We start from the raw sequence: 23,289 nt of genomic DNA on the forward strand, positions 1-23,289 counted from the left end.
CCGCCACCATAATCGCTCTCTTCCCAATCCACCTCCCTCTCTTTGGCCTCCAACTCCGGCAACTACAAGAACTTCAATACCGGTGAGAAGTGGGTTTGTTCTGCAGCGGTAGTGACAGAGGTGCTCGGCGATGGCGAGCTTACCGGAGAACACAATGACTATTCGCGATGGTGGTGCTGAACCACATGGGCAGACGGTAGTGAGTTAAACTGAAATGGCGGCAGCAAGGGAGGATGAACCCACGGGACGACGACGATTGTTCTTAATGATGGTCGCGGATCAGAACGGTGGCGGTAACGACTGTAGGAGTCGCGAAGCTTCAATGACTTACGGCAATGGTGGCAATGAATTTGTAAGATGCCGGTGAGCTTACCGATGAGCAATGGAACTGAACTGGATATGGAGATTTGAGATCGAGTCACCTGAATATGGAGATTTGAGAGCAAATGAGAAGGATTTGCTGAAAATCAATGGCGAACGAGAGAGGATTTGCTGAGACTGAAAATTAGGGCTTCAAATTTGGGGGTTCTTGGGATATGATGAATATATATATATATATATATATATATATATATCCAAACTCAAGACCAAGTCCTCGTTTGCAATTTCTTGGGTTCGTTCTCAGCATATGATGCTCTCAATGGTGAAAATGATTTCTTTCTTCAGGCCAATTATGGATGTATGAGATTTTGATAGCAAAGACTACGAGAATGGTCTGGTTTTGAATGGTGCTTGGATTATAAATAATAATTTATCTTCCCTGCTTTAAGAGTTTTATATCTGGGAAATGATTGTTCTTAACATATTTCCAAGGTGCTATATAATAAACAATTTGCAGTGATTACTAATGCTCTTTGAACAGTGAATTCAGATTAATTCCGTCGGAAAAAGGTCAACCGTCTATGTTTGCCGATCTCCGACCATAACAAATAACATAATTAAATGGAGAGAGACATGTATCAAATCCGATCAATCCCAATATAAAACCTATTTAAATTGGAACCCATTTTGATATTTTGATGTTATTACTTCACAATTTCCTCTCATCTCCTTCAATTTCTTGTTGGCCCCAAGAAATATTATTGACGAGATGGACACAGAGAGGAGGGTGGTGGTGGCTGCCGATAGAAAAGAATTACAATTTATATATATATATATAATTCTCCACTAATTGAGTTGTCATTCTCTTATTGGTGGAGAATTATTTTTGTCCACTTCAATAAAATAATTCTGAGTTGGCCAATTTTCATTGGACATAGAGATTATAATTGTTACATCAGCCTATCCAAAAATAATAATAATAATAATTTTTTTTTTAAAAAAAAATAATTCAACGCAAAGGGTTAAATGGTAATTTTCATTTTCTATTAACGGCTCCTTGACGGTTCTTGACGGAGTGCAACAAAATGATAATTTAGGAAGTTTTACTTACTTCAGGGGATTTTTTACAACTGGATTATAGTTGAGAGGAGTTTAATGCACTTAACCCCAAAAAAAAAAAAAAAAAAATAAAACAAAACAAGCAACCGATTGACAAATACTGGAGCGTTAATTTTCTATACTCCCCACAAACGTAGAAACAGAGACACACACGTCATCGATCCGCAACCTCCCCAATCACGACCGTCCATAAAAAACTCAAGCAACGGCCACAAACATCTGTTAGCTCCATAAGAACTAAAAGAAAAACAACCACGTCATCTATCCGCGACCATCCTTTAAATTAAACAAGAACCGTCGATAACAAACCTACAACAAAAACCCAACCAACGGTTTCGATCACTTCTCATTTTTTCAAGTCGCGCCACAAATTTCAAAAACACTTTCTATAAATCACCCCCACCAATTCACATCTTTCATCATCCCCAACATCAAAACCCTAACTTTCGAGTAATTCAAAGAAAACCCTAACCCTCCAATTCTCTCTGCAATGGCTCGTACAAAGCAAACAGCACGCAAATCCACCGGTGGCAAGGCCCCTAGGAAGCAACTCGCCACCAAGGCCGCCCGCAAGTCTGCCCCCGCCACCGGTGGCGTCAAGAAGCCCCACCGCTTCAGGCCAGGCACAGTGGCGCTTCGTGAGATCAGGAAGTACCAGAAGTCCACTGAGCTCCTCATCAGGAAGCTCCCATTCCAGCGTCTTGTTCGTGAGATCGCTCAAGACTTCAAGACTGACCTCCGCTTCCAGAGCTCCGCCGTCGCTGCTCTTCAGGAGGCCGCTGAGGCCTATCTGGTTGGTCTCTTTGAAGACACAAATCTCTGTGCAATTCATGCCAAGCGTGTCACCATCATGCCCAAGGATATCCAGCTAGCTCGTCGTATCAGGGGCGAGCGTGCTTGAAGTTGTGTGGTCCGTGTGGTTGGTGGTTTTTGTATAAACTTGTTAGGAGATCGTCTCTTGTGCCTGGTTCTAGGGTTTTGTTTATGTAATTGGTTAGCAGCTACTTTTACTGTTGAAGTTGGCCCTTGTTTTTTTAATCTTCCTTAATGAAATTTCAGCATTTTGTTTCTATTGTGTTGGTATTTGGTTTCATAATTTCTCATCTCTCTTTGTTTTGTGTATGTTAGTGTTTGCGCCATTTTTTTTGTGTATGAATTTGTGCTTTGTTCTCTGATTATGTTTGTTTGAATTTTGGTAGTGTCAGATGAGAATTGAAATCAGTGACGTTTCCCAAATGAAATATAAGGCATTTCTTTTTTCAATTCTGTTAAAACCAGTGAATGATCTTGCAAGGACTTGAATTTGAGTGTAGATCTATTTCATTGATTCATTTGCTACAAGTTTTTGATCATTTTCATTCTCTCCAAGATCAAAAAGGTAAAAATAAAGTCACATTTGTGTGTATATGCAAATAGTATTGGTTGATCTTCATTTTGTATCTTGGTGTAGGTACATTTATTGATTTGTCAGCAATTGAAGTGCCGTTCGTTTTCTCACGGTGATCATGAGACGAACCACAAAGTTAAACAAACCGAGGAACTCTAGCTACTAAGTGGGGTGCAGAAGAAGGCAAATTTTTTTCACTTTTCAACCATAATCATCTCACAAATACAGGTCAGTAACAAACTCATTGTTCATTTTGTTAACTTTTTGATTATTTGTAACATTCGGTGAGAGCATTAAGTTTTGTTTTTGGGTGATAAGTTACATTACATTCCCTTGAGGTATATATATGAGTAATTCTTATTAATCAAATATATTTTCAACGATGTTTTTGTTAGCCCTTAGAGTTTAGACTATAAATTGCTGTGTAAATGGTTAACAATCCATATGTATCTTCTGAAAGGTATTTAATCTGTGCTTTCTGTTTATGAAATTTTGATTTCATAATGTTTTTAATTATTGACTAACTAAAACAAGTAGTTGTTAGAGAATGTGTAATTGCAAGGATTTTATGCCGTGTGGACATGCACAACTGGCATGTTAATTACCTCATTACACTTGGCTTTCTTATATTCAAGACTTTATTTGACTAATGTAGTTGAAAACAAGATTAAAAAAACACACCAAAGATGGGAAAAGAGAATCTTCTTAAATTAGTGGCAGAGGTTCATATGTAACCCTTGAAAGTAGGCTTGAATTGAGATGAACCTTAAAATCTCTCTCTAACAATAGAACTCTCTAGAAGTTATTGCCATATGTAACACCCATGAGTCAAATCTTAAACTGGCTTACAACCAAAAATAGAAAGTTGTTTTATGTAACCACATTTCATGCCAAATTTATATGTGACAATTTCCATGCCAAGTTGATGGTAACTTAAGTTGTTCTTGTCTAAACCAAAGATAATCTTGAGCTGCTTCGTAGGAAGAATCTTCAAAGCTCGCGATGGTGGGAACTGTGTTCCTGAGAACCGATAGGTTCGAAGTTAAACTTGAAGGCATGACCTTCAAGGTACAAGAGTTTGAATCTCTATGCAGCATGGACTTCCTTTTCCCTGAAGGGAGGGTTTGGATTCACCGCCCTATTGTTGGTGTAGATGTCATGCCCCATCCTCGGGACCCAAACACCGGGCTGTTGCTCTTGTGTCTTGGAATAGGTTGTGTCATCATTCGGTTCCACCTGAATGAAACGTTGCCTGATCCCATCATCAAATTTCTCACCGATGAGAGGATTTGTTTCGTGGGTTTTGGAGTTCATGAAAAAAATGATTTGTTTCCCTTTGAGAAATTGGGATTGACAAAGACCAAAACAGACGTAGGTTATTTGGCTGCCAAGCTTCTTAATGACCCGAAGCTTCGAAAGTGCGAATTAGCAGAATTGGCACGTAGAGTTCTTCGGATCAACAAAATGGTGGGACTTACCGAGGCTTGGTCATATGAGAGACACGAGCAGATCAAGATTGGAATTTGTGAACTTTTCATTTCTAGTATAATTGCGATGATGCTTTTGCATCCAAAGGATAAAAACAAATTAGTGGATTCGAAGAACAAAAGTTTGGCTGTGAATAAAATGGATTTGTTTAGATTTCCTAAATTTCAAGCTAAGAATAGCAATGATCATCATGATGATGATGATGTTCAGGTTGAATCCAAAGGTAAAGATGGTGCTGCAGGCAATGATGATCACGTGGTTTCTTCGACGAAAAAGCCTTTGAAAGGAATCCTTAAAGCTCCATCTTCAGGCACAGGTTGTTCTAAAACACCTTCTCCTCAGCCCGGTTCCTCTCCATCTACTTACAACAATTCTTCTCAAGGTTCAAAGAGTCTAAAAAGAGCCAACTCCAAGGGCCACAATGTGTCCTTTGCGGACAGAGTTGTATGAACCAACATTTTTCCTTCTGGACATTTTTGCCTATTTGAAATGTCCTGATTCAAGCAGCCTGGTTCTGTATTCTTTCAGGGCATTTTTCCATTTTTTGGTTGTAAGTTTTGTCGTCCGGGTTGGGGTTGTAAATAACAGAAACTAGAGTAAAAGACTTGAAGATATGTCCGCTGTCTAGGATCAATGGTGCTAGGAGTGTTTGTTTAGGGCACCAACCATTGCCTAACCCATCTTTCTATATGTATAATTTAAACATCATTGTCTTATCCTTCAATGATTCATGTTGTGTATATATTTATGCACGAATATAAATATACATTTGTGTATTTATATTGACATAGTTCATTGTGAGCATATTCCAGGCTCTCATGTCATTGCAATGTGATTGAAATGGACAACAGTTTTATAAAGGTTACTTTCTATTGATCTCTAGATGAAAATTATGTGGACATGTGGGTGTCTTTTACATGATCAACTCCTAGTCCTAACATGGATTTTGTTATAAATTTGTGAATCCTCTTATGATTATTTGAAAATTTTACTCGAAAAACAGTTAATAGGTGAATTTATCTTTTATGTATGAGTTGATTGGGTTGAAATTTGAGGGAATGTTGAAATTGAATGATTTTTCCCCAAACCAGAACCTCTTCACATTCCATAGGATTTACATAGAATAAATTTTTATTTGACCCTTAATGTTATAGAAACTAAAAGCTCCGTTTAAGTTATTGAAAAATCATATTCCTAAGAATTAATAAAAATACCACCCCAATTTTTTAAATTCTTCATTTGTATATTTGCTAATATATATGTGTATTTTACAGCTTCATGAATCGTTAGGCTCAAGTCCATTGATCGAACCATTCTTATAGGATCATCTGATAAGAATTAATAAAAATGATAAATTTTAGCATGCCACAAAGACTGCGCATTAGGGGTCTAAAAGTAACCTGTCTTATAAAGGTTAGACAAAAGGTAATCACTCCCTTTATTTCATTTATCTGAAACATAGTAATTAAGACAAATACATTGTGACCTCTTCATGCTGGAATAAGAGTTGCCTACATCTAGCCCTTCTCAAAATTATTAATTGTTAATCTGTATTTATATTGTCGCCAAGAAGGATCCATATGAAGTGGGGAATTAAAAGAAGAATGCAAGAAGTGTAATTTTTTTTTGTAGCCCATTTAATTAAGAAACAATAACATTTTAGTGTCCCAAAACAAACCCACCAAATTGGGAGCCGAACATTATGTGATGGTTGAAAGACTTGTAGTGGTAAAGAAAAAGTCAAATAAATCTGGTTTAATTAGGACATCACATAACAACCAAACTATCAAAACCAATCTCTCTGTTCTAACAGAGATCTAAGAAGCAAAAATTAGACCTTGCAGTACTCTGATAACTTAGAACACAAAGAATTGAATAGAATTAGATATCTAGAATGAATTTCCAAAAGCAATACCTTGATTTGGTGTTGGTCCCAAGTGGGTTGCTCATCATGTTTGGTTATCATTTCTTCCTCCTCTACAGATGCCTCCATCTACCTCACACCACTGTCATTGGCTTTGAAAACCATGACAAGAAAGCTTGGGTCGAGAGAACTATGCAGGCATGCAACACTATCTATCTCCCACTTATTTAATTTTCTTCCATCTTAATATATTTATTCTCGTCTGTCATCTTATATGTATAATTCATTAGATCATTATATATACTTACACTTTAGTGATTTTTTGCAGCTTCATCATAGGGATATTGGTACAGCTCTGACTGTGCTCTCAAACAATATACACGCGGCAACATTCTTAGCATCAGTCTCTCTAACTCTTAGCTCTCTGATCGGAGCATGGATCGCGAACAACCAGGACATCTTTCAGAGCAAATTGGTTTATGGCGACACGAGCCCATCCATCATGTCCATCAAGTACATAAGCCTCCTCAGTTGTTTCCTGACGGCATTTTCATGCTTTGTGCAATCAACAAGGTCCTTTATCCATGCAAACTATCTAATAAGTACACCAGACAGTGACATACCTGTCAAAAATGTTGAGTTGGCTGTTATTAGGGGAGGTGATTTTTGGTTTCTTGGGCTTAGATCACTTTATTTTGCTGTCAATATGCTACTGTGGTTTTTTGGTCCAATACCAATGTTTGTTAATTCAGTTATGATGGCGTTGATTCTTCACCACCATGACAAAAACAGCACCCCATTGCATCCACATCGATCTCCAGTGAAGCAGAAGGTCAAAATGGGGGAGAGCAATGACACAAGCCCGGACTCCCGACAGTCGTGGCTCTCGCAAGAGTGGGCCCCCCCACCACAAGAGGCATGGGTCCCACCACAACAAGAGGAGTGGGCCCACACGTCTTGCGAGAGACGCGACTCTCGAGAGTCAGGACTTGTATCATTGCTCTAAATGTATAGTCAGTCGAGTCGAGTGAGTATGTTGGTTGATAAAGTTTGTAAGGTTTGATTATGTTCCATTGTTCAAATGAAACATCTATGCCCATGGATTAATTAAAATCAAATTCATAAGAATTCCAATTTTTGGCTGATTGATACAATTCTGCACGTTTATCTTCCCGCAAAGACTTTAAAGCATTCCAGTTTTTGTAATCTTCATTTTTACAGCTTCGTGAAACGTAAGATTCAAGCTCCTTGAACCATTCTTGCAGGGTCAAATTGAAGCATCCTGGTACAGATTCGGACCAGTAAAAAATGATAAATTTCAGCATGTCATAGAGACTCCATATTCAGGGTCAAAAAATAACGTATAGGCTAAACAAAAGATATGTGGCTTAACACTCCCCCATTTGATTTGATCGAGGGAATTCAACCCGTGATGGTTTCCTCAATCAATCCCAATTTTTTTAGTTGATCAATCAATCGGATGGATTCCATTGAGCCACAGCACGACTATGGCTAGCAAACCTCACTGTATCTTTAAATGAATCAATTACGGACCTTCTCACTGCCTTAGATCAAAAGTTAGCTCCTTTTGTTGGTCGGTATTTTGAATGTCAAGAGGATATCCATATGGATTTGGAATGTTAATAAAGAAATGCAAGTTGTTTATTGCAGCACATTTAAGAAAAGTCAAATCTCTGCTTCAAGAAATCACTTAAAATCCAAACTCACAAAGCAATCCCTTCTCACTGAGATCTAAGAAGGAAAAAAACAAAGCTCTTGCACTCAGCATGAATTTCCAAAAGCAAGACCTTGATTTGGTTTTGGTCCCAATTGGGTTGCTCATAATGTTTGGTTACCATCTCTACCTCCTCTATAGATGCCTCAATCTTCCTCACACCACTGTCATTGGCTATGAAAACAATGACAAGAAAGCTTGGGTTGAGAGAATTATGCAGGCAAGGCCATTTATCTTCCTCTTTCCTTCCATCTTTACCCTCATCTTCATACTTGGCTAAATTCACTAGTGTGTGTGTGTGTTTTTGCAGGCGGATAAAAAGGATGTTGATGTAGCTCTTACAGTGCTATCATCCAATACATCCGCGGCATCTTTCTTAGCATCAGTGTCTCTAACTCTTAGCTCTCTCATCGGAGCATGGATTTCGAACAATCAAAACATCTTCCAGAGTGAATTCATTTACGGCGACACCAGACAATCCACCATGTCCATCAAGTACATAAGCCTCCTCATCTGCTTCCTCTTGGCCTTCTCATGCTTTACGCAATCAACAAGGTCCTTCATTCTTGCAAACTATCTAATAAGTATACCAGACAGTGACATACCTGTCAGAAATGTTGAATTGGCTGTTATTAGGGGTGGTGATTTTTGGTCACTTGGACTTAGATCACTCTATTTTGCTATTAATTTGCTACTATGGTTTTTTGGTCCAATACCCATGTTTGCTACCTCGGTTTCCATGGTGATTCTTCTCCATTATCTTGACACAAACACAGCCCCATTGCATCGACATCGATCTCAATTGAAGCACAAGGTCAACACTCAACATGGACAGCAGATGAACTTTGTTAGGTAAGTTTCCAAGGCTTTATCAATAACTCAATTGATTATGTTCAATTGTTCAAAATAAATATGATCTCTGTGACTATGTCCATGGATTAATCAAAACCGTGTTCTTGTGAATGCCATTTTTTAAGTGATTGATTCAATGTTGAAGATTAATCTTTCCAGAAATACTTGTTGACAAAATTAAGTTGGGGTCCAATGTGAAATAAGATTAATGATACAGAAATTTGGCAAGTTTGTCAATTTTTGTTGCTTAGAAGCAACTACTTTGCTGTGGCCTTTTACGGGAGCAACTACTTTGGCATAGTTCACCTGACTTGACCGACTCACAGATGGATCTAGCACATATATAGACATACATATAGGTACATAATCACAAGAATAAGAAAATTAGTGTGGTTTGATATGGAGATTATTATTTTATTTTTTTAATTACTATATACAAATTTATGCTAGAATTTTCAAAAAACTTATGTTCGAATAAGAAGTATAAAAGTTGAAAAGTTGGATGAAAAAGGAAGGTATGAGTGTCAAGAGAGGTCTTGAAGCAAAAAGAGTCTTTCCTCTTGTTTTTTGGTGGAGTTGAAAGGGAGTGAGAAAGAAAGGGGTATTAAGACGTTAATAGTAATTTTTTTTTTTAATCCTCTTGTTTTTTGGTGGAGTTGAAAGGGAGTTAGAAAGAACGGGGTATTAAGACGTTAATAGTATTTTTTTTTTATGTTATTAATCCTCTTGTTTTTTGGTGGAGTTGAAAGAAAGGGGTAATAAGACGTTAATAGTATTTATTTTTATTTTTTTTAAAAAAAAAGAAGGAAGAAGAAAAAGAAAAGAAAAGAGAGGAGGAAGATGCTTACCTACCTTTTTTTTCTTCTCAATTTTGTGTGGGGAAAAATATATATATATAGAAGAGGGAGAATTCCTCTTCCCTGCCCTTCTTCTCTCTCCCTGCCAAACAGGTAGAGTTCCACCCCCCTTTTACTTCTATTTTCCCCTTCCTTCCCTACATTCATCCCCAAACCAAACACAGTTATCACTTGTTTACATCACATCTAATACAAGATTTTTTAAACTTCCGCATGCCCTTTGATTTGTTGCCAAATTATGTCAGATTCGGCACATAATTAAGTAGGTGTAATGTATTCTATTCAAAAGGGCTCCTAATGAAATCAATCAATCCCTGTGAAGGTTTTTATTTTTATTTTTATTTTTATTTTTATTGTGTCCCAGAAGTAAATTAGAAAATCGCATCAGATTGTTCAATGGAAGACTCTTCAACCTTCAAAATTTTTTCCTTTTAGACATTGGAATATGATGGTTAGGGCTACAACTTGCAAATTAGGTTGGTTGGAGGTAGAACACAGATTCCCGATAGATGAAATGTTTAAACTAAACTTACCCAATCTTTAATCTAAGCCGAATCATTCTTTAAATTTATAAATTTAAGTTTTATTGGGGCCGGATTGAAATTTCAGTTTAAAAAGTAATGCCAATAGGCCCAGTACCACACTTCAACACAACAATTGACAAAAATATTGAGCTCAATCCTCAACAAATACATATATTCTTTTAGACTTCTCTACATAATTGCGAACCCTTTCGAAAATCTCTAAAGTAGTGTTGAGCTGTTTACAATTGTATAGAGTTCTATAGTGGATAGATCCTAGCCATTCAAATCTCTAAAGTAATTTTGAACTGTTTAGAATTGTATAGAGTTCTATAGTGGATAGATCCTAGCCATTCTAAGGCCAAATGGCTTTATAAGGAGGGGGAGTTCGTTTGCTTCTCTCCAAGCAACCAAATTATAATTACATCTAATTGGGTTCACAGATTAGGTTCCACGGGCTAGCATAATCAGAACAGGTTCAGGACTCACCGTGTCCCACCCATGGATTTGATCGGACCAAAATGAATTTGGGTTAAGTCTGTACCGAATTGTAAATAACACTGTCCAAACTGATTTTTTTTTGGATTGGGCTCCAATTAGCCCACAAGAGTTGTAGGTTGTACCAGTCCTAATCATCATGGGTTGGGGTCCATTTTTCAGCTCAGTCCAACTTACATGTCCATTAAGATTGTGCTAAATATGTGAGAGACTTGTTTAGTGAAAGATCTCTCTACTCTACTCTAAAAAGTTTTTGACGAATTGTTTATGAGAAATTATATAATAACTAAGTTTTTAACATTATTTCAAATACGAATTAAGTGCTAATTGAATTTATTCAAACATATACTAATACATATTGATAATCCATTGATCTTGAAGTCTACTATATTAAATCTATAAATATGAACTATTATTTGTCTAACCCTACTCTGAATTTTTACATTTTATACACAAGCACAATGAAAACCTTTGGAGCCTAGGGAGTGAAAATGCTGAACTATTATGGGCTTTTTATTCCCTAAAAGGGAAAACAAAAAAAAAATAATAATAAAAAATGATTACAATCTTAAATTAAATTTATTCTAATTTCAAAATTAAGGTGTTCATTTGATGTTCTCAAATGCAACATAAATGAAAAGTCTCATTAATAAATGCAGTTGAAGCTAAATACTCAAATTATATGTCCCATACCTTATTAAGATAAAAATTTAAATAGACCCGAAACGATTAGTTCCGACCAATCACCGACGGAACAAAAAATTGTAGGTAAAAAGTCGTGGAAGTAATGTTCATACTTAACACGCAAACACGCACACAAACAAACACACACGTATAGAGAGGAAATCAACACAGTACCGATATGAAGAAAAGTGAATAATAACAAGCCACGTGATGTACATTTAAAGTACAAGATAGCCTGAAGTTGATATGAAAAAACTTTAATTCATAATTTCATACCCCCTATAGTAAGATTGTATGCTTGAATGTTTCACCTGAAATTCATATATACCTAGTTTTTTTTATCTATTGTCTCAGTCAAATCATTTTTCATGCGAAAAGATACCTTACCTTATCCAACCTGTGGGCCGATATCAAGTGTACCATCATCCTCCAAATTTTCATAATACAATTTAACACTTAATTTTTGAATTAAGTATTATATTTATCTAATTAAATGTATTTAATAATGCAATTTATATATTACCTTAAAAGTAGACCTCACTTAAAATAAAATAAAATAAAATTTAAATGTGAATAATTTCACTTTATCACTAACAATTAAAATTCAAAAAGATTTTTAAAAAATCTTAATTTTAAAACATCAACACTTAAAATTCAACTCTTCAAATTTTGGTAGTAAATAATTTTTAGTTAGGGTTAAAATCATAATACCCCAACATGTTTTAGAAAATTTCTACACTTTTTTTTTTTTTTTTTGATAATTTAATAATTTAATTAAACAGTTATTTATTAATACTGACTGATGGAGTGGGGATTCGAACTTTGACCACAAATAACATATGCCCTACCACTAGACTATCACACCAAATCCACTAAGCTAAAGTGTAGAAAATTTCTACAATTTTTAAAAAGTGATCACATAGTCCGCAGTATTTTTATCTGACCCGTTAACCTAACTATAAAATGATAAATTTAAACTTACTATTTAATGTTAAATTAAAAATTTAAAACTATTTTTTTAAATTATAAAAATACACTTTAGTTTTAAATTTAACATTAAATAGTAAGGTTAAATTTGTTATTTCATATCCTGGTTAATGGGTTGGATATAGATATTGAAGAAATATGATCACTTTTTAAAAGTTTAGAAATTTTTTGAAGTAAATTAAAATTTTATGATGAAAATTTAAAAATAGTAGATGTTTTATGATGTTAATCCTTTCAATTTTAGCAAACAGCACCTAGTCCCATAACTTTTGTCATATTTTATTCTGGACCACAAAGCTCAACCCCTTTGTGAAGATCACTCACACCAATTGACCATGGTTATTTTAGCTTTCATTTTTTGATAATTGTTGCCTTAGAGGCGCGCGCATATATATACATCTCTTAAAAAACGTGTATTAATTTCACAACATGCGCACCATTCAAGTTAGGAATGTAATTTGAAAATGAGATCTCAGTAACTTACTTCATGAATCTTTGTCAACACCGCTAAACCTCTGGGGACTTAGGCACATATATTAACTGCATCAAATATAATTTTGTTCATCATAAATATTCAAATACTATATAAGTAAGCATAATTATATCATCTTAAAACAAATAATCCGATTAGAAGATGATAATATATATTAGGCAATTTTTATCTTTATATTAAAATTTCATAATAATTACACCAATCTTCCCTAAATTAGCTTTAGAACTCTCCTCTAATTCTAAACATAATACTTATTTTTCCTCTGATTCAGGTTCGAGTAAAGTATGACTTTTATTATATTTAAAATTTAATAATGTCCTTAAAAAGTTAAAAAACATTATTTTGTCTATATATATTAAACTAATAAAAGTATGATAGTCATTTAACAAGGTCAAAATTAATAATGACATGACAATTTTGTTACTCCCTTTGTCCCAATAAAAAAAAAATGTCATTTTTTTTTTTAATTTGTCCCAAAATAATTATCACTTTTTTTTTATAAATAATATATTTTACATAAATTTGAATATTCAAAATTTAAAAAGATAAATTAATAATTTTTCAAGGAGGCAAGACATATCTTACTTATTCTCTTAAAAATTCTTACTTTTTAAAAATTACATTTAAATTGAGGGGGGGGGGGGGGGGGAGTATTTTAGTTTATTTTTGAAAGTTATTATTATTGTGTTTTTTTTTTTTTAACAAATGTGATGGTTGTGTCAAATGTGATGGTTGTGTGTTTGCTAGAAGTACACTGTATAAATGTTTGGGTACTAGTGGACTAGTGGTCCAGCCCAAAAAGTACAAGGTCACACCAAGTACAGGCTATCCACCTACCCTAAACCTGTGGGCTTAGGTTAGGGGAGATTTTTTGAGGTAAACACTGAAATGACATTTAAGGGTCTGTGGTTCACATTATTCTACTAGTATTTTAATATACCAACAGTATACATTGGTTAAAACAATGTGTTTACGTAAAACTCAGCACCTTTATCAAGATTTCCAATTTAGTCCACCGACTAATGGTCGGTCTCATACCGCATGTTCCCTAGGATAAGGGTAAATAAAGAACGACATCTTTTTGTAATTTATTGCTACTTTTTCCTTAAAATTCCAAAAAACTCCATCCATATAATTTGTTCTATGATCCAATGGATTTGTGTGGGGTTCATCCAAATTTTGTTTTATTTTGCATAAATGAAGTTTCTTTATCAATTCAATTTTACCATTCAATTGTAAATGAATTAAATAACAGATCAAATGAATGACCCAAATATTTTCAAATTAGTAAAATCACACTACAATACAGTTTTTATTTTTTTTAAAATAAGGGTTATTATTTATATAATCCAAAAAAAATTACTTTCACAAGTCACAATCCATGCACATACACAATTTTTTTTTTCCAAATTGTTGGCGTTATTTAAACTCAAATATTTTTGACCTTTTGAAAATCGAACTTAGGATGCCTAATTTTAATTCGCTCAATATTATTAGAAAAGTATCATTTTTCTTGTTGTAAAGTTAATATAACACCAAGATCAATTCAATTCACAATATCTTTAAAAAAAATGAGCATAATTTTCCTGTGATTATTAAGATTTATTATGATTATTATTATTATTAATTTTGACAACATATTTGTGTTTTTCTTAAACCTAGAATCCCCCATTCATAAATTTTAACTCGTCTTCTTTTATTTTTTTCATTTCTTGTGATAAGTAATGACTTGTGGTATGGATCGACTTAGGAATAAATAAATAAAAATAATAGTTTATTACCCAAAAAAAAAAAAAAAAAAAAAGTGAAGTAAATATGGCGTTATCTCCCATATTGACAGAAGTAATTGTATCCGTGGCTACATGTACAGCCGATATTCAATTAGTTTCAGTTCCAGTTTTAATCAACCACTTAATTAATGCCTTCTTAATTATTTATTGTTCTTTTCTCCATTTAATGTTACTCCGATTTTATTTCTAATTTTTGCTCAAAATGAAAGTGATTTTTACATTCCAAATTATGATTTAGAAAAATTGGAAAGTGGTATTTGCATTTCAATTTAAAATAAAAATAAAAATAAAAATATTACTTACTCCTAAGTCATAAATAAGAAGTTTTTTTTTTAAAATCATTTATTAATTTGTAAAATATTAGGACCGTTATCACACTTTTCTTTTCTAATTATCTTTTTGATTAAGGAGGTTTCACAAGAGCACCTTGAGGTTTGAAATTTTGGTGTACTGTAGCGTAACTGAAAACTCCCTCCATGTACGTGTCAGAATCGTGATTAAAGCCTGACGTTTTAAATGCAACTTGGCTGTTACTGACCGTACGATCTATCCCCACACACTGCACGATATAACCTTACTACCTTATAAAGTAGCCGACAGCCTCTGTCAGAATAAGACCTGTCTAGTTCCTTTTGGCAAGTTATCAATGGGTCCCATCATCCACACATTTCCTGCCACGTTACCCACTGACCTAAGATAAGAGGTATATCGAGTATTATTACCATGAAATACACCACATGATAGCTTTATGAACTCTTGTTTTAATTTTTGCAGTTTTCACACAATTCGTACACATATATAGTAGGGGTGAGCCTTTGATCTGCCAATCTAATTCAATTCGTGCAAATACGATGGGGATGTTAGACTTATGGATTATTCGTGGATTCAATAATATGGACTCCGTATGTTACGAATGGAACTTTTAAAAATTTGATTTGTAATTCGACTGTATCTGTAACATATACATATACATATATATATATATATTCTAAAAATATATTAGTTAATGATCTTTTAAATTAAAATTAATTAAGTGTTATTTAATGACCTCTAAGAATATATCAATTAATGATAATTTAGATATATAAATTAATGTTGATAAATTAAAATTTTATTTATTGGAACATAGTTAAAAAATAATAATATTTGGCTATTTGGAAAAATCTAAATATGTGGAATTAATCCGATCCGATCAATTATTACACAGATTCGATCCGTTATCCCACGAATTGATGGTAGATTCAGATTTTTCAAATTCGTTAAACCGGTTCAAATTATAATTGATGCCTATCCGATCCGAGGTTACCCCTAAAAATTAATTTATGAGTTAAATCATCACGTAATTAATATTAAAATAATTTGTCTTAAAAAAGGTATAAACTAAAATAAAATAACATAATTGGAATGAAATAAACAAAATGAAAACAAGTTAGTGGTATAATATGTGATAAAAAAAAAAAAAAAAAATCACATAAGTTAAAATGAAAATTTTATAAAATCGTTTATTAAAACAACTATGTTGTAAGCCTTAAAAAGAAGAAGAAAAAAAAAATGTAGAGGGGATGTCAATGTTAAGATGGATGACTACGTGTCTTATCAAATAAATGTTAACATGGATCTGTGAAGCTTGGGTAAGTATTAGAAAGAAGTTGGGGCTAATTCATTAGTATGACTATTAAAGTGAGTGGGTTTTGATGGTTTGGGCACAAATACAACTGACTTGGAGGTGTATCTATCAAATGAGAGAGACTAGTTGTAATAGAGAGGGAGGACAAAAGATGGCACGAGACAAAGTTATTAAGAATGACTTTTAAAAATTAAATATAATAGGTTAAATAATATAAAATAGAAAAGATTTAGGAGAGAATTGAAAATTTATAGGGTAGAGAGCAAAAAATCCCCCCTTAACTTTGTCTAAATTTGCAAATAATCCCCCTAAACTATGTTTTATACATAAAACCCCTAAACTATCACATTTAGCTGAAAAATATCACATTGTCTTATTTATTTTCATTAAATGACCGTAATACTCTTTTTTATTGAATTACACTGATATATTTTTCTTGTTAAAATAAATTATGAAAAAAATTCATACTAATTTGATAAAATAATCTCCATTAAATTTGCATAAGTTTGCCTTTAATTTTTTTAATTAATTATTTAGATAAAAATATTAAATAGAAAATTTTGAAACAATTTAAGTAATTTCTTAATTTTCATGAATATATTGTATTAAAAAGAAGATATTTTTTATTTATATAATTTATTAATTTTTCATGAATATTGTTTGAAAAAGTAGAAATTTTTTTATACTAACTTTTTTTAAAGTGAGTATAATAAGTTTTATTATAATAAGTTAATCATTTTAGAAAATGATAGCTACAAATATAATTATTTTTTTCATTTTTATAATCATTTGATACTAATTATAAAGGTAAATGGTATGATTAATATTTAAATAACAGAAAATATAACAAAAAATAATTTAATAAGAAATGACAAATTTCATAACAAAGGGCAAAATAGTCATTTGTAATGCGTTTGTCCTTAATTGCAACAAATTAATAGTTTAGGGGGATAATTTTTAGTTCAGGGGAGTTAATTGCAAAAAACTAATAATTCAGGAAGTTTTTTTGCCCTTTACCCAAATTTATATACAGAATCATTCATATAGAATTAAAATAAAAATGATGAGGAATTTTAATATAATCTTTTTTTTTTTATATAGTATAATTCATATAGAATTCTATTTTCAACCAATGACTTCTATTTTGAAAAGCCAAAATAAAGTACTCCTTAATAGTTGTCCATTTATGATTTTAGAGTTTTTATTTTATCTTTTTAAGTGTATGATTTTAGAACTTTTTAAGCAACATAAAATTTACTACATTGAGCTTTGAAGTTTAATTATGGATGTTATCAAATTGAGAGATTTTTGAAAGTTAAAAAATGGTTATTGCAAACTCTATTTAATAGTACCAACAAATAAATTACAGAAGAAGATTAGAATATCATCGAGTAAATGCATGCATGGTGCATTTGTATAGTAAAAATACTGTGTCGTGTTTAGGTTTGTGTTCTTATATGGGACACGTGGACGGTGACGAATGAGACAGATCAAGGGGTTTGTATCGTTGGACAGAGGGCTGAGAAGGATTGATGCGACTAAAGTACGATGAAAGGCTGAGATAGAAAATTAGATAGACAGCAAAAGCACGCGAAAAAGTCGAGGGTTTCTCTGCAAAAGTCATCTTTATTCATTAAGCTTTGCCCTCTTTGGTAATCCCCGCTCCTTTTTACTCCAATCCCCCTTTCACGCGCGTCGAATACACTGCTTGCTTCTCAAGTTTTTCGTGCTTAGCACGTGATAATGTTGCGTCCAAGAGGTGGATAAAAATTCTCCCTACATAACAGTACATCTATCTAAGCAGATGAGAATGATTTAAAAAACACGAAAGATTAGGATATATATATATATATATATATTAAAAAAATATTGTGATGCAAGGGCTAACATTTTGATAAATATGTATCTCAAATCATTCTCATCGGCTGAGATAGATTTACTTTGCCCCAGAGAGAATTTTGATTTCCAGATTTATTGCCTGAAATTCTTGTGTCCTTTATCAAGTAAAAAATAATAATAAATAAATAAATAAATATTTGCGTCTTTCAAAAATATCTTTCCATTTTTATAAAAAAATTTATTGGAGATTTTTAATTGAGAAAAATGCATTAAAATGTATGTTTACAATTCTAAGAAGGAATAACTAATTCAGGACAAATTGAGTGAAATTTTATTAAAGAAATATCAATTCGTGAGGAAAATTGATGTAATTGAATAAGAATGTTATTATCGAATGGTATTAGTTTAATGATATTACTTCTTTATCTTTAAAGAGGAGGAGAGAAGTTCTGTGAAAAAAAAGTAGAAGTGGATGAGAGTGTGTGGAGGTACGTGTTTTCAAGGTAATAATAATAATAATAATAATAATAAGAATATTATGAGATGAATTTGTTTTTGTCTATGTCATTTTATTCTCAATCATGTGGTGAAAAAATGTTGAAATTTTGAGTATTTAGAATAATTTAATTATCAAAAAGCCAAAGCCAATAACAAATGAAGGTTAAAGAAATAGATTTTATTTATGCAGAGAAATTCCAGTAAAAAGTCTTTGGCCGGTACTACAGTAGTGCGATTCGGTTTACCCATTTTTTTTTTTTTTTTTTTCAGATACAATATTATTCCTGGTCATAATAGAATCTTACATCAACAAATACAGAACTCAACTCCTACAATATATATATATATATATATATATATATATATATATATATTTGAAAGATTTGGAATCTCAATTTTTTACTTTAATTGAGATGAAATTAATAGTGTAAAGCTTTATCATGAAAGATTTCTTTACCTGTTGGTGGCATTTGTTTTGAACTTTGCTATATCTATATATATATATATATATATGCAATGTTGGCACTAGTTCATCAAACAACCAAATCCATTTGTCCTTAAATCCACCTATAAACTTTGTCTGGCTAGAGTGCAAGTACACAAGATTGTTAAGGAAATGATTATAACTTTAGAGAGAGACAGAGAGAGTTATTATTATATACATTAATATTGATACAGAAAATGAAATGATGAGATTATTGTTACTGTAGAAAGAAAAAACAATATTATGAATTCGGTGGAAATGCATTTCTTAGGCACTACTACACCAGACAACCGAAGTTTGCGGTTGAAGCAAGGTAAAAGTAATTAGGAACATATAATTATTATTACTTATAATAAGGCCAATCTCTTAGTAGGCTTCGTGGGATATAATAATGCTTTTAATTAACTAACAAACATTTTTTTACAAGATGTGAGTCGTCAACAAAGAAATGGATTAATTCACTGATGAAGTCTAATGTAATGAAATTAATCAAGATTTGAAAACGGATCAATTGTAATGATGCACAATTGAACATGTTTCATCACAAGAGAATATTCACAGTGACCATCTTGGACTATTATTTATTTATTTATTATTATTTATTATTTGGATTTCAATGTATTGACAATTAATACTAGTTCGGTTGCTCATTTAATAAAGATTATTCAAAATAACACATTTTTAGATATCTTCATTCATATGAAACAACTGGAATTATATAATTTATATTCCAAATTAATATTTCATTTTTACTCAAAAAAATATTTTTAACATTTTGAATATACTTCTTTGACATTTATTTTTTATATTTGACCAAAAGATTGTTGGTTGGTGCATGTTTAAGGACATTCCAATAATTTTTCTAACAAAGTAAGTACCTGAATAAATTTTGATCTTTTTATTTTTATTTTTATTTTTTTTATTTCCAGAGTTATAGAATAACAAAAAATGATGCTACTTCAAGAAAGGAAAAAAATGTTTAAATTTTATTAAAATTAGCCAATTTAAAATAAATGGTATAATTAAATTAAATCCATCACAACCATTGACAATAAATTTATTTTTTAGAACTTGAAATCTTGGAATTTACATGTCTCAACAATTAATTATACTTTGAAACAAATCTTCCTTGCCCAAAAAAAGAAAAAGATAATTGTTAGTAAAAAAATCAAGTGGACATTGAGTGACAAAATCTATGCTTTATTGACTTACAAGTACTTTTTGGTATCTTTTACTTTATTATTTGTCATTATTGATGTGGTAGAAACTAGTTGTACAACAAAGAAACACCCATTATGCAGGTGTCTTGCTTCAACAAAGTAAAAGTACATTTGGTTTTATTATCTTGATGTGAAACTAAAAATATCTCTTGATACCATTTGGATAAGGGAAATGGAGTAAAATGAAGAGAATAAAATGCATGTGGGGGGAAGGAAATGGCTTCCCCTAATTTGGGAATTCTAGATGGAGAAATGAAGACCAATAGGATCCAGGAAAATGGTTTTTCTTCACGCATTGAAAAACTTTAGAGGAGTGCTAGTGAATGGGGCTGTCAATGGGACAGTTTTGGACGACATCATTCCCTGTTCCTATTCTCGTATAATTTTTTCACATCATGATTGTTCTAGAACTCGTCGATTTCTAATCTTTGTTTTCGTCTCCATTTACATAATTAATTTCACAAAATTACCACAAATGGGGCGGGGCGTTGACAATGTGGTGATTTTTTTCATATCCTTACTTGCGGGTTTTTATTTATTTATTTATTTATTTTTTTTTACAAAAGACTTAAGATATGAAATGAAATGAGAGATATAATTTTCTCCTGTGATATATATACACATACTTAACTTATTTTAGTTATCATAATATGTAAGAATAATTTAATAAATTTATAGTATATTCAAGATGGGGTAGGACAATTCTCCCCAAAACTCACCGGATTTTTCAAAACAGTCCACATCCCGTCCCCATTTACACAATCGGTTCTCCAAAACCATCCCAAATGGGATGGACGAGGCCCCGCCGAGGTGGAGATTTTTGTCATCCCTATTAGTAAATTAAGGCCAATCTATACTCATTTTAGTGATCGGTTGAAAATTTAATCACATTACCTGATCGATAATAACAGCTAGCAACTGTCACTAGCATTTCTTAATACCAATTGTCGCTAACATTTCTCAAATCTTTAATGTTGAGTTTGAGACACGAAATCCAAAGCATTGGTTCAGTGCTATCAACCATGACATGAAGTTATGATTTATTTTTATTTTTGAAAGGTAAATATGGCGATCTTGTGAGCGGGTGTATGTGAGCGTCTGCAGATGGCACCAGTAAGCTACTACACTGAGCGAACTACAAATGCACAATCCCATATTGCCTGGGCGCGGATGAGACAAGTGCTATATGTAGATTCAATACCCTTCTACGATACAACGCGTTTTAAAGCTGTGAACCCATCAGAACTTCGGAGTTAAGCGTATTTAACCTGAAGAAGTATTAGGATGAGTGACACCCTAGGAAGTCTTAGGTTTGGAGGAGCCGAAAGTGAATAATATTGTGTCTAGGTGGGATGAGGGTTATTACAAATGGTATTAGAGCCTGACTCAGTCGAAAGTGTGGTCAACGAGGACATTGGGCCCCAAAGAGGGGGTGATTGTGGCGATCTTGTAGGTGGGTGTATGTAAGCGTGTGCAAGCGACACCAGTATACTACCACAACGTTTTAAAGCCATGATAACTGTAAACTCATCAGTACTCCGAAATTAAGCGTGATCTAAAATTATGTGAAGTTATGTTTTTCTTTCCAAACGGAGGGTGAATCAGGACCTAAGATCAGGCCGAAAGGCGTAGTCGATGGACAACAGGTGAATATTGAGCTAGTGATCATTAATTCTATTTATATTTCAGTGTAATCTACTTAAGTATCTCTAGTTTGTTTTTTCAAAGGACACACCATTACACCAACAAAATAGAATCACAACCACAAGACTATCATCATTTTAATACTTTCCTCTTCAAAAGTCCCTCACTTTGTTATGTCTAGAGTAAATAATTAGTAATAAACTAATAATTTTAATTTATGATGTTCATAAAATAATCATACCAATCCATTAACAAAAAGAGACAAAGGCGGCAAATTTGTAAACATGGGTCGCAGACATCATTATGCGGTTGTTTAAGATAAGATTCTAAATAAATTATGATTAGCAAAAACAATTATGATATTACAAAGCATTACCAAATTTCCATGTGGTGCACGTGGGGTTTTGCACTACCACCCTATTCATCATTAACAATCCCAAAAGGAACCACTTTTAAATTCTATTGAATTCTAATATGCTGTAAAACTGCAACTAAGAGTATTTACCAGTGGGCAGTCAAATATTTATTTTTTTTCCCCACGATGATAGTGTCGGATGATTTGACACATGCAATTTGTTTATGCGATAAATTCTTGACAATTATCAAGAAAATACACTAGATTCATTCTAAGAAATTTCGAACTCTCACTTTCTAAGTAAAATTTTTTGCCCCTTAGTAGTCAAACTTTATGGATCCTTTGGCTTTAGTGGTGCCAATGTGTAGTAACTCCATTTGTCCCGAAGAAAAAGTGTTTCTTATCAAGATATAACAAGGAATTTGTCTTTTTTTTTTTTTTTTTTAATTTTTTTTTTCAGCTAAAGACTACGTACTCCATTGTTTTTAATTTATAAGACTCTTAATTATCATATGATCTCAAAGGTTAACCATACTGAATTGTAGCTTTTTCTTTTCTTTTTTTATTTTTTTGTTGATTTTTTTTATTTTTTATTTTTATGAGACAATAAATACGAAAAATATCAGCGAAGAAGACATAGAAATGGTAAGTCTCAATACATTTTATATGATTTAAAAAGAGAAATGTCCAATGAAGCACCAGCCACACATGCAGAATCTAAGAGGGGTACTTGTGTAATATATTTGGTTTTCCTAGCAGAAGAATTACAAATATATGATTGACCGCAATAGGTAGAAAATTTAATATAGTAAGTGATATAAGCGCCGTTTAAAATGAAAAAAAAGTGATATAAGCGCTCCTTATTTGTAATTATTATATCACAGATAGTGACATGTTTGTTAGTAAGATTTATACTGTGAGATACTGGGCATTTGGGCCATATGGGGTAACTTGGGTGCCCAGATAACATAACGACTAAACTATACTATTAAATATATAGTGCGGTGGGTGTGGGTCTGACTCAAA

The 23,289-nt window shown here is 32.6% G+C and overlaps 3 protein-coding genes across 3 annotated transcripts; all 3 read left to right on the top strand.

Annotated features, from left to right (window-relative positions):
* Positions 1-1,842: 1,842 nt before the first annotated feature.
* Positions 1,843-2,512, top strand: LOC132315857 (histone H3.2). The gene has a single exon (XM_059814275.1). The coding sequence runs from the start codon at positions 1,931-1,933 to the stop codon at positions 2,339-2,341; it is 411 nt and encodes a 136-aa protein (XP_059670258.1). The 5' UTR covers positions 1,843-1,930; the 3' UTR covers positions 2,342-2,512.
* Positions 2,513-6,209: 3,697 nt separating this feature from the next.
* Positions 6,210-7,185, top strand: LOC132281358 (uncharacterized). The gene is made up of 2 exons (XM_059783073.1): positions 6,210-6,377; positions 6,508-7,185. Exons 1-2 carry the CDS (start codon positions 6,210-6,212, stop codon positions 7,183-7,185), a joined length of 846 nt encoding a protein of 281 aa, XP_059639056.1.
* A 709-nt stretch (positions 7,186-7,894) lies between these two features.
* Positions 7,895-8,874, top strand: LOC132281368 (uncharacterized; the record flags this gene model as incomplete). Its single annotated transcript, XM_059783082.1, has 2 exons — positions 7,895-8,134; positions 8,225-8,874. Coding segments are annotated over 2 exons (786 nt in total), but the record flags the coding sequence as incomplete, so codon positions are not given.
* Between the last annotated feature and the right edge of the window lie 14,415 nt (positions 8,875-23,289).

This window comes from Cornus florida, unplaced genomic scaffold (assembly GCF_030987335.1).
Source record: "Cornus florida cultivar Cherokee Brave unplaced genomic scaffold, ASM3098733v1 CherokeeBrave_3.0.0_Hap2_Chr01, whole genome shotgun sequence".
Taxonomy (NCBI): Eukaryota; Viridiplantae; Streptophyta; class Magnoliopsida; order Cornales; family Cornaceae; genus Cornus; species Cornus florida.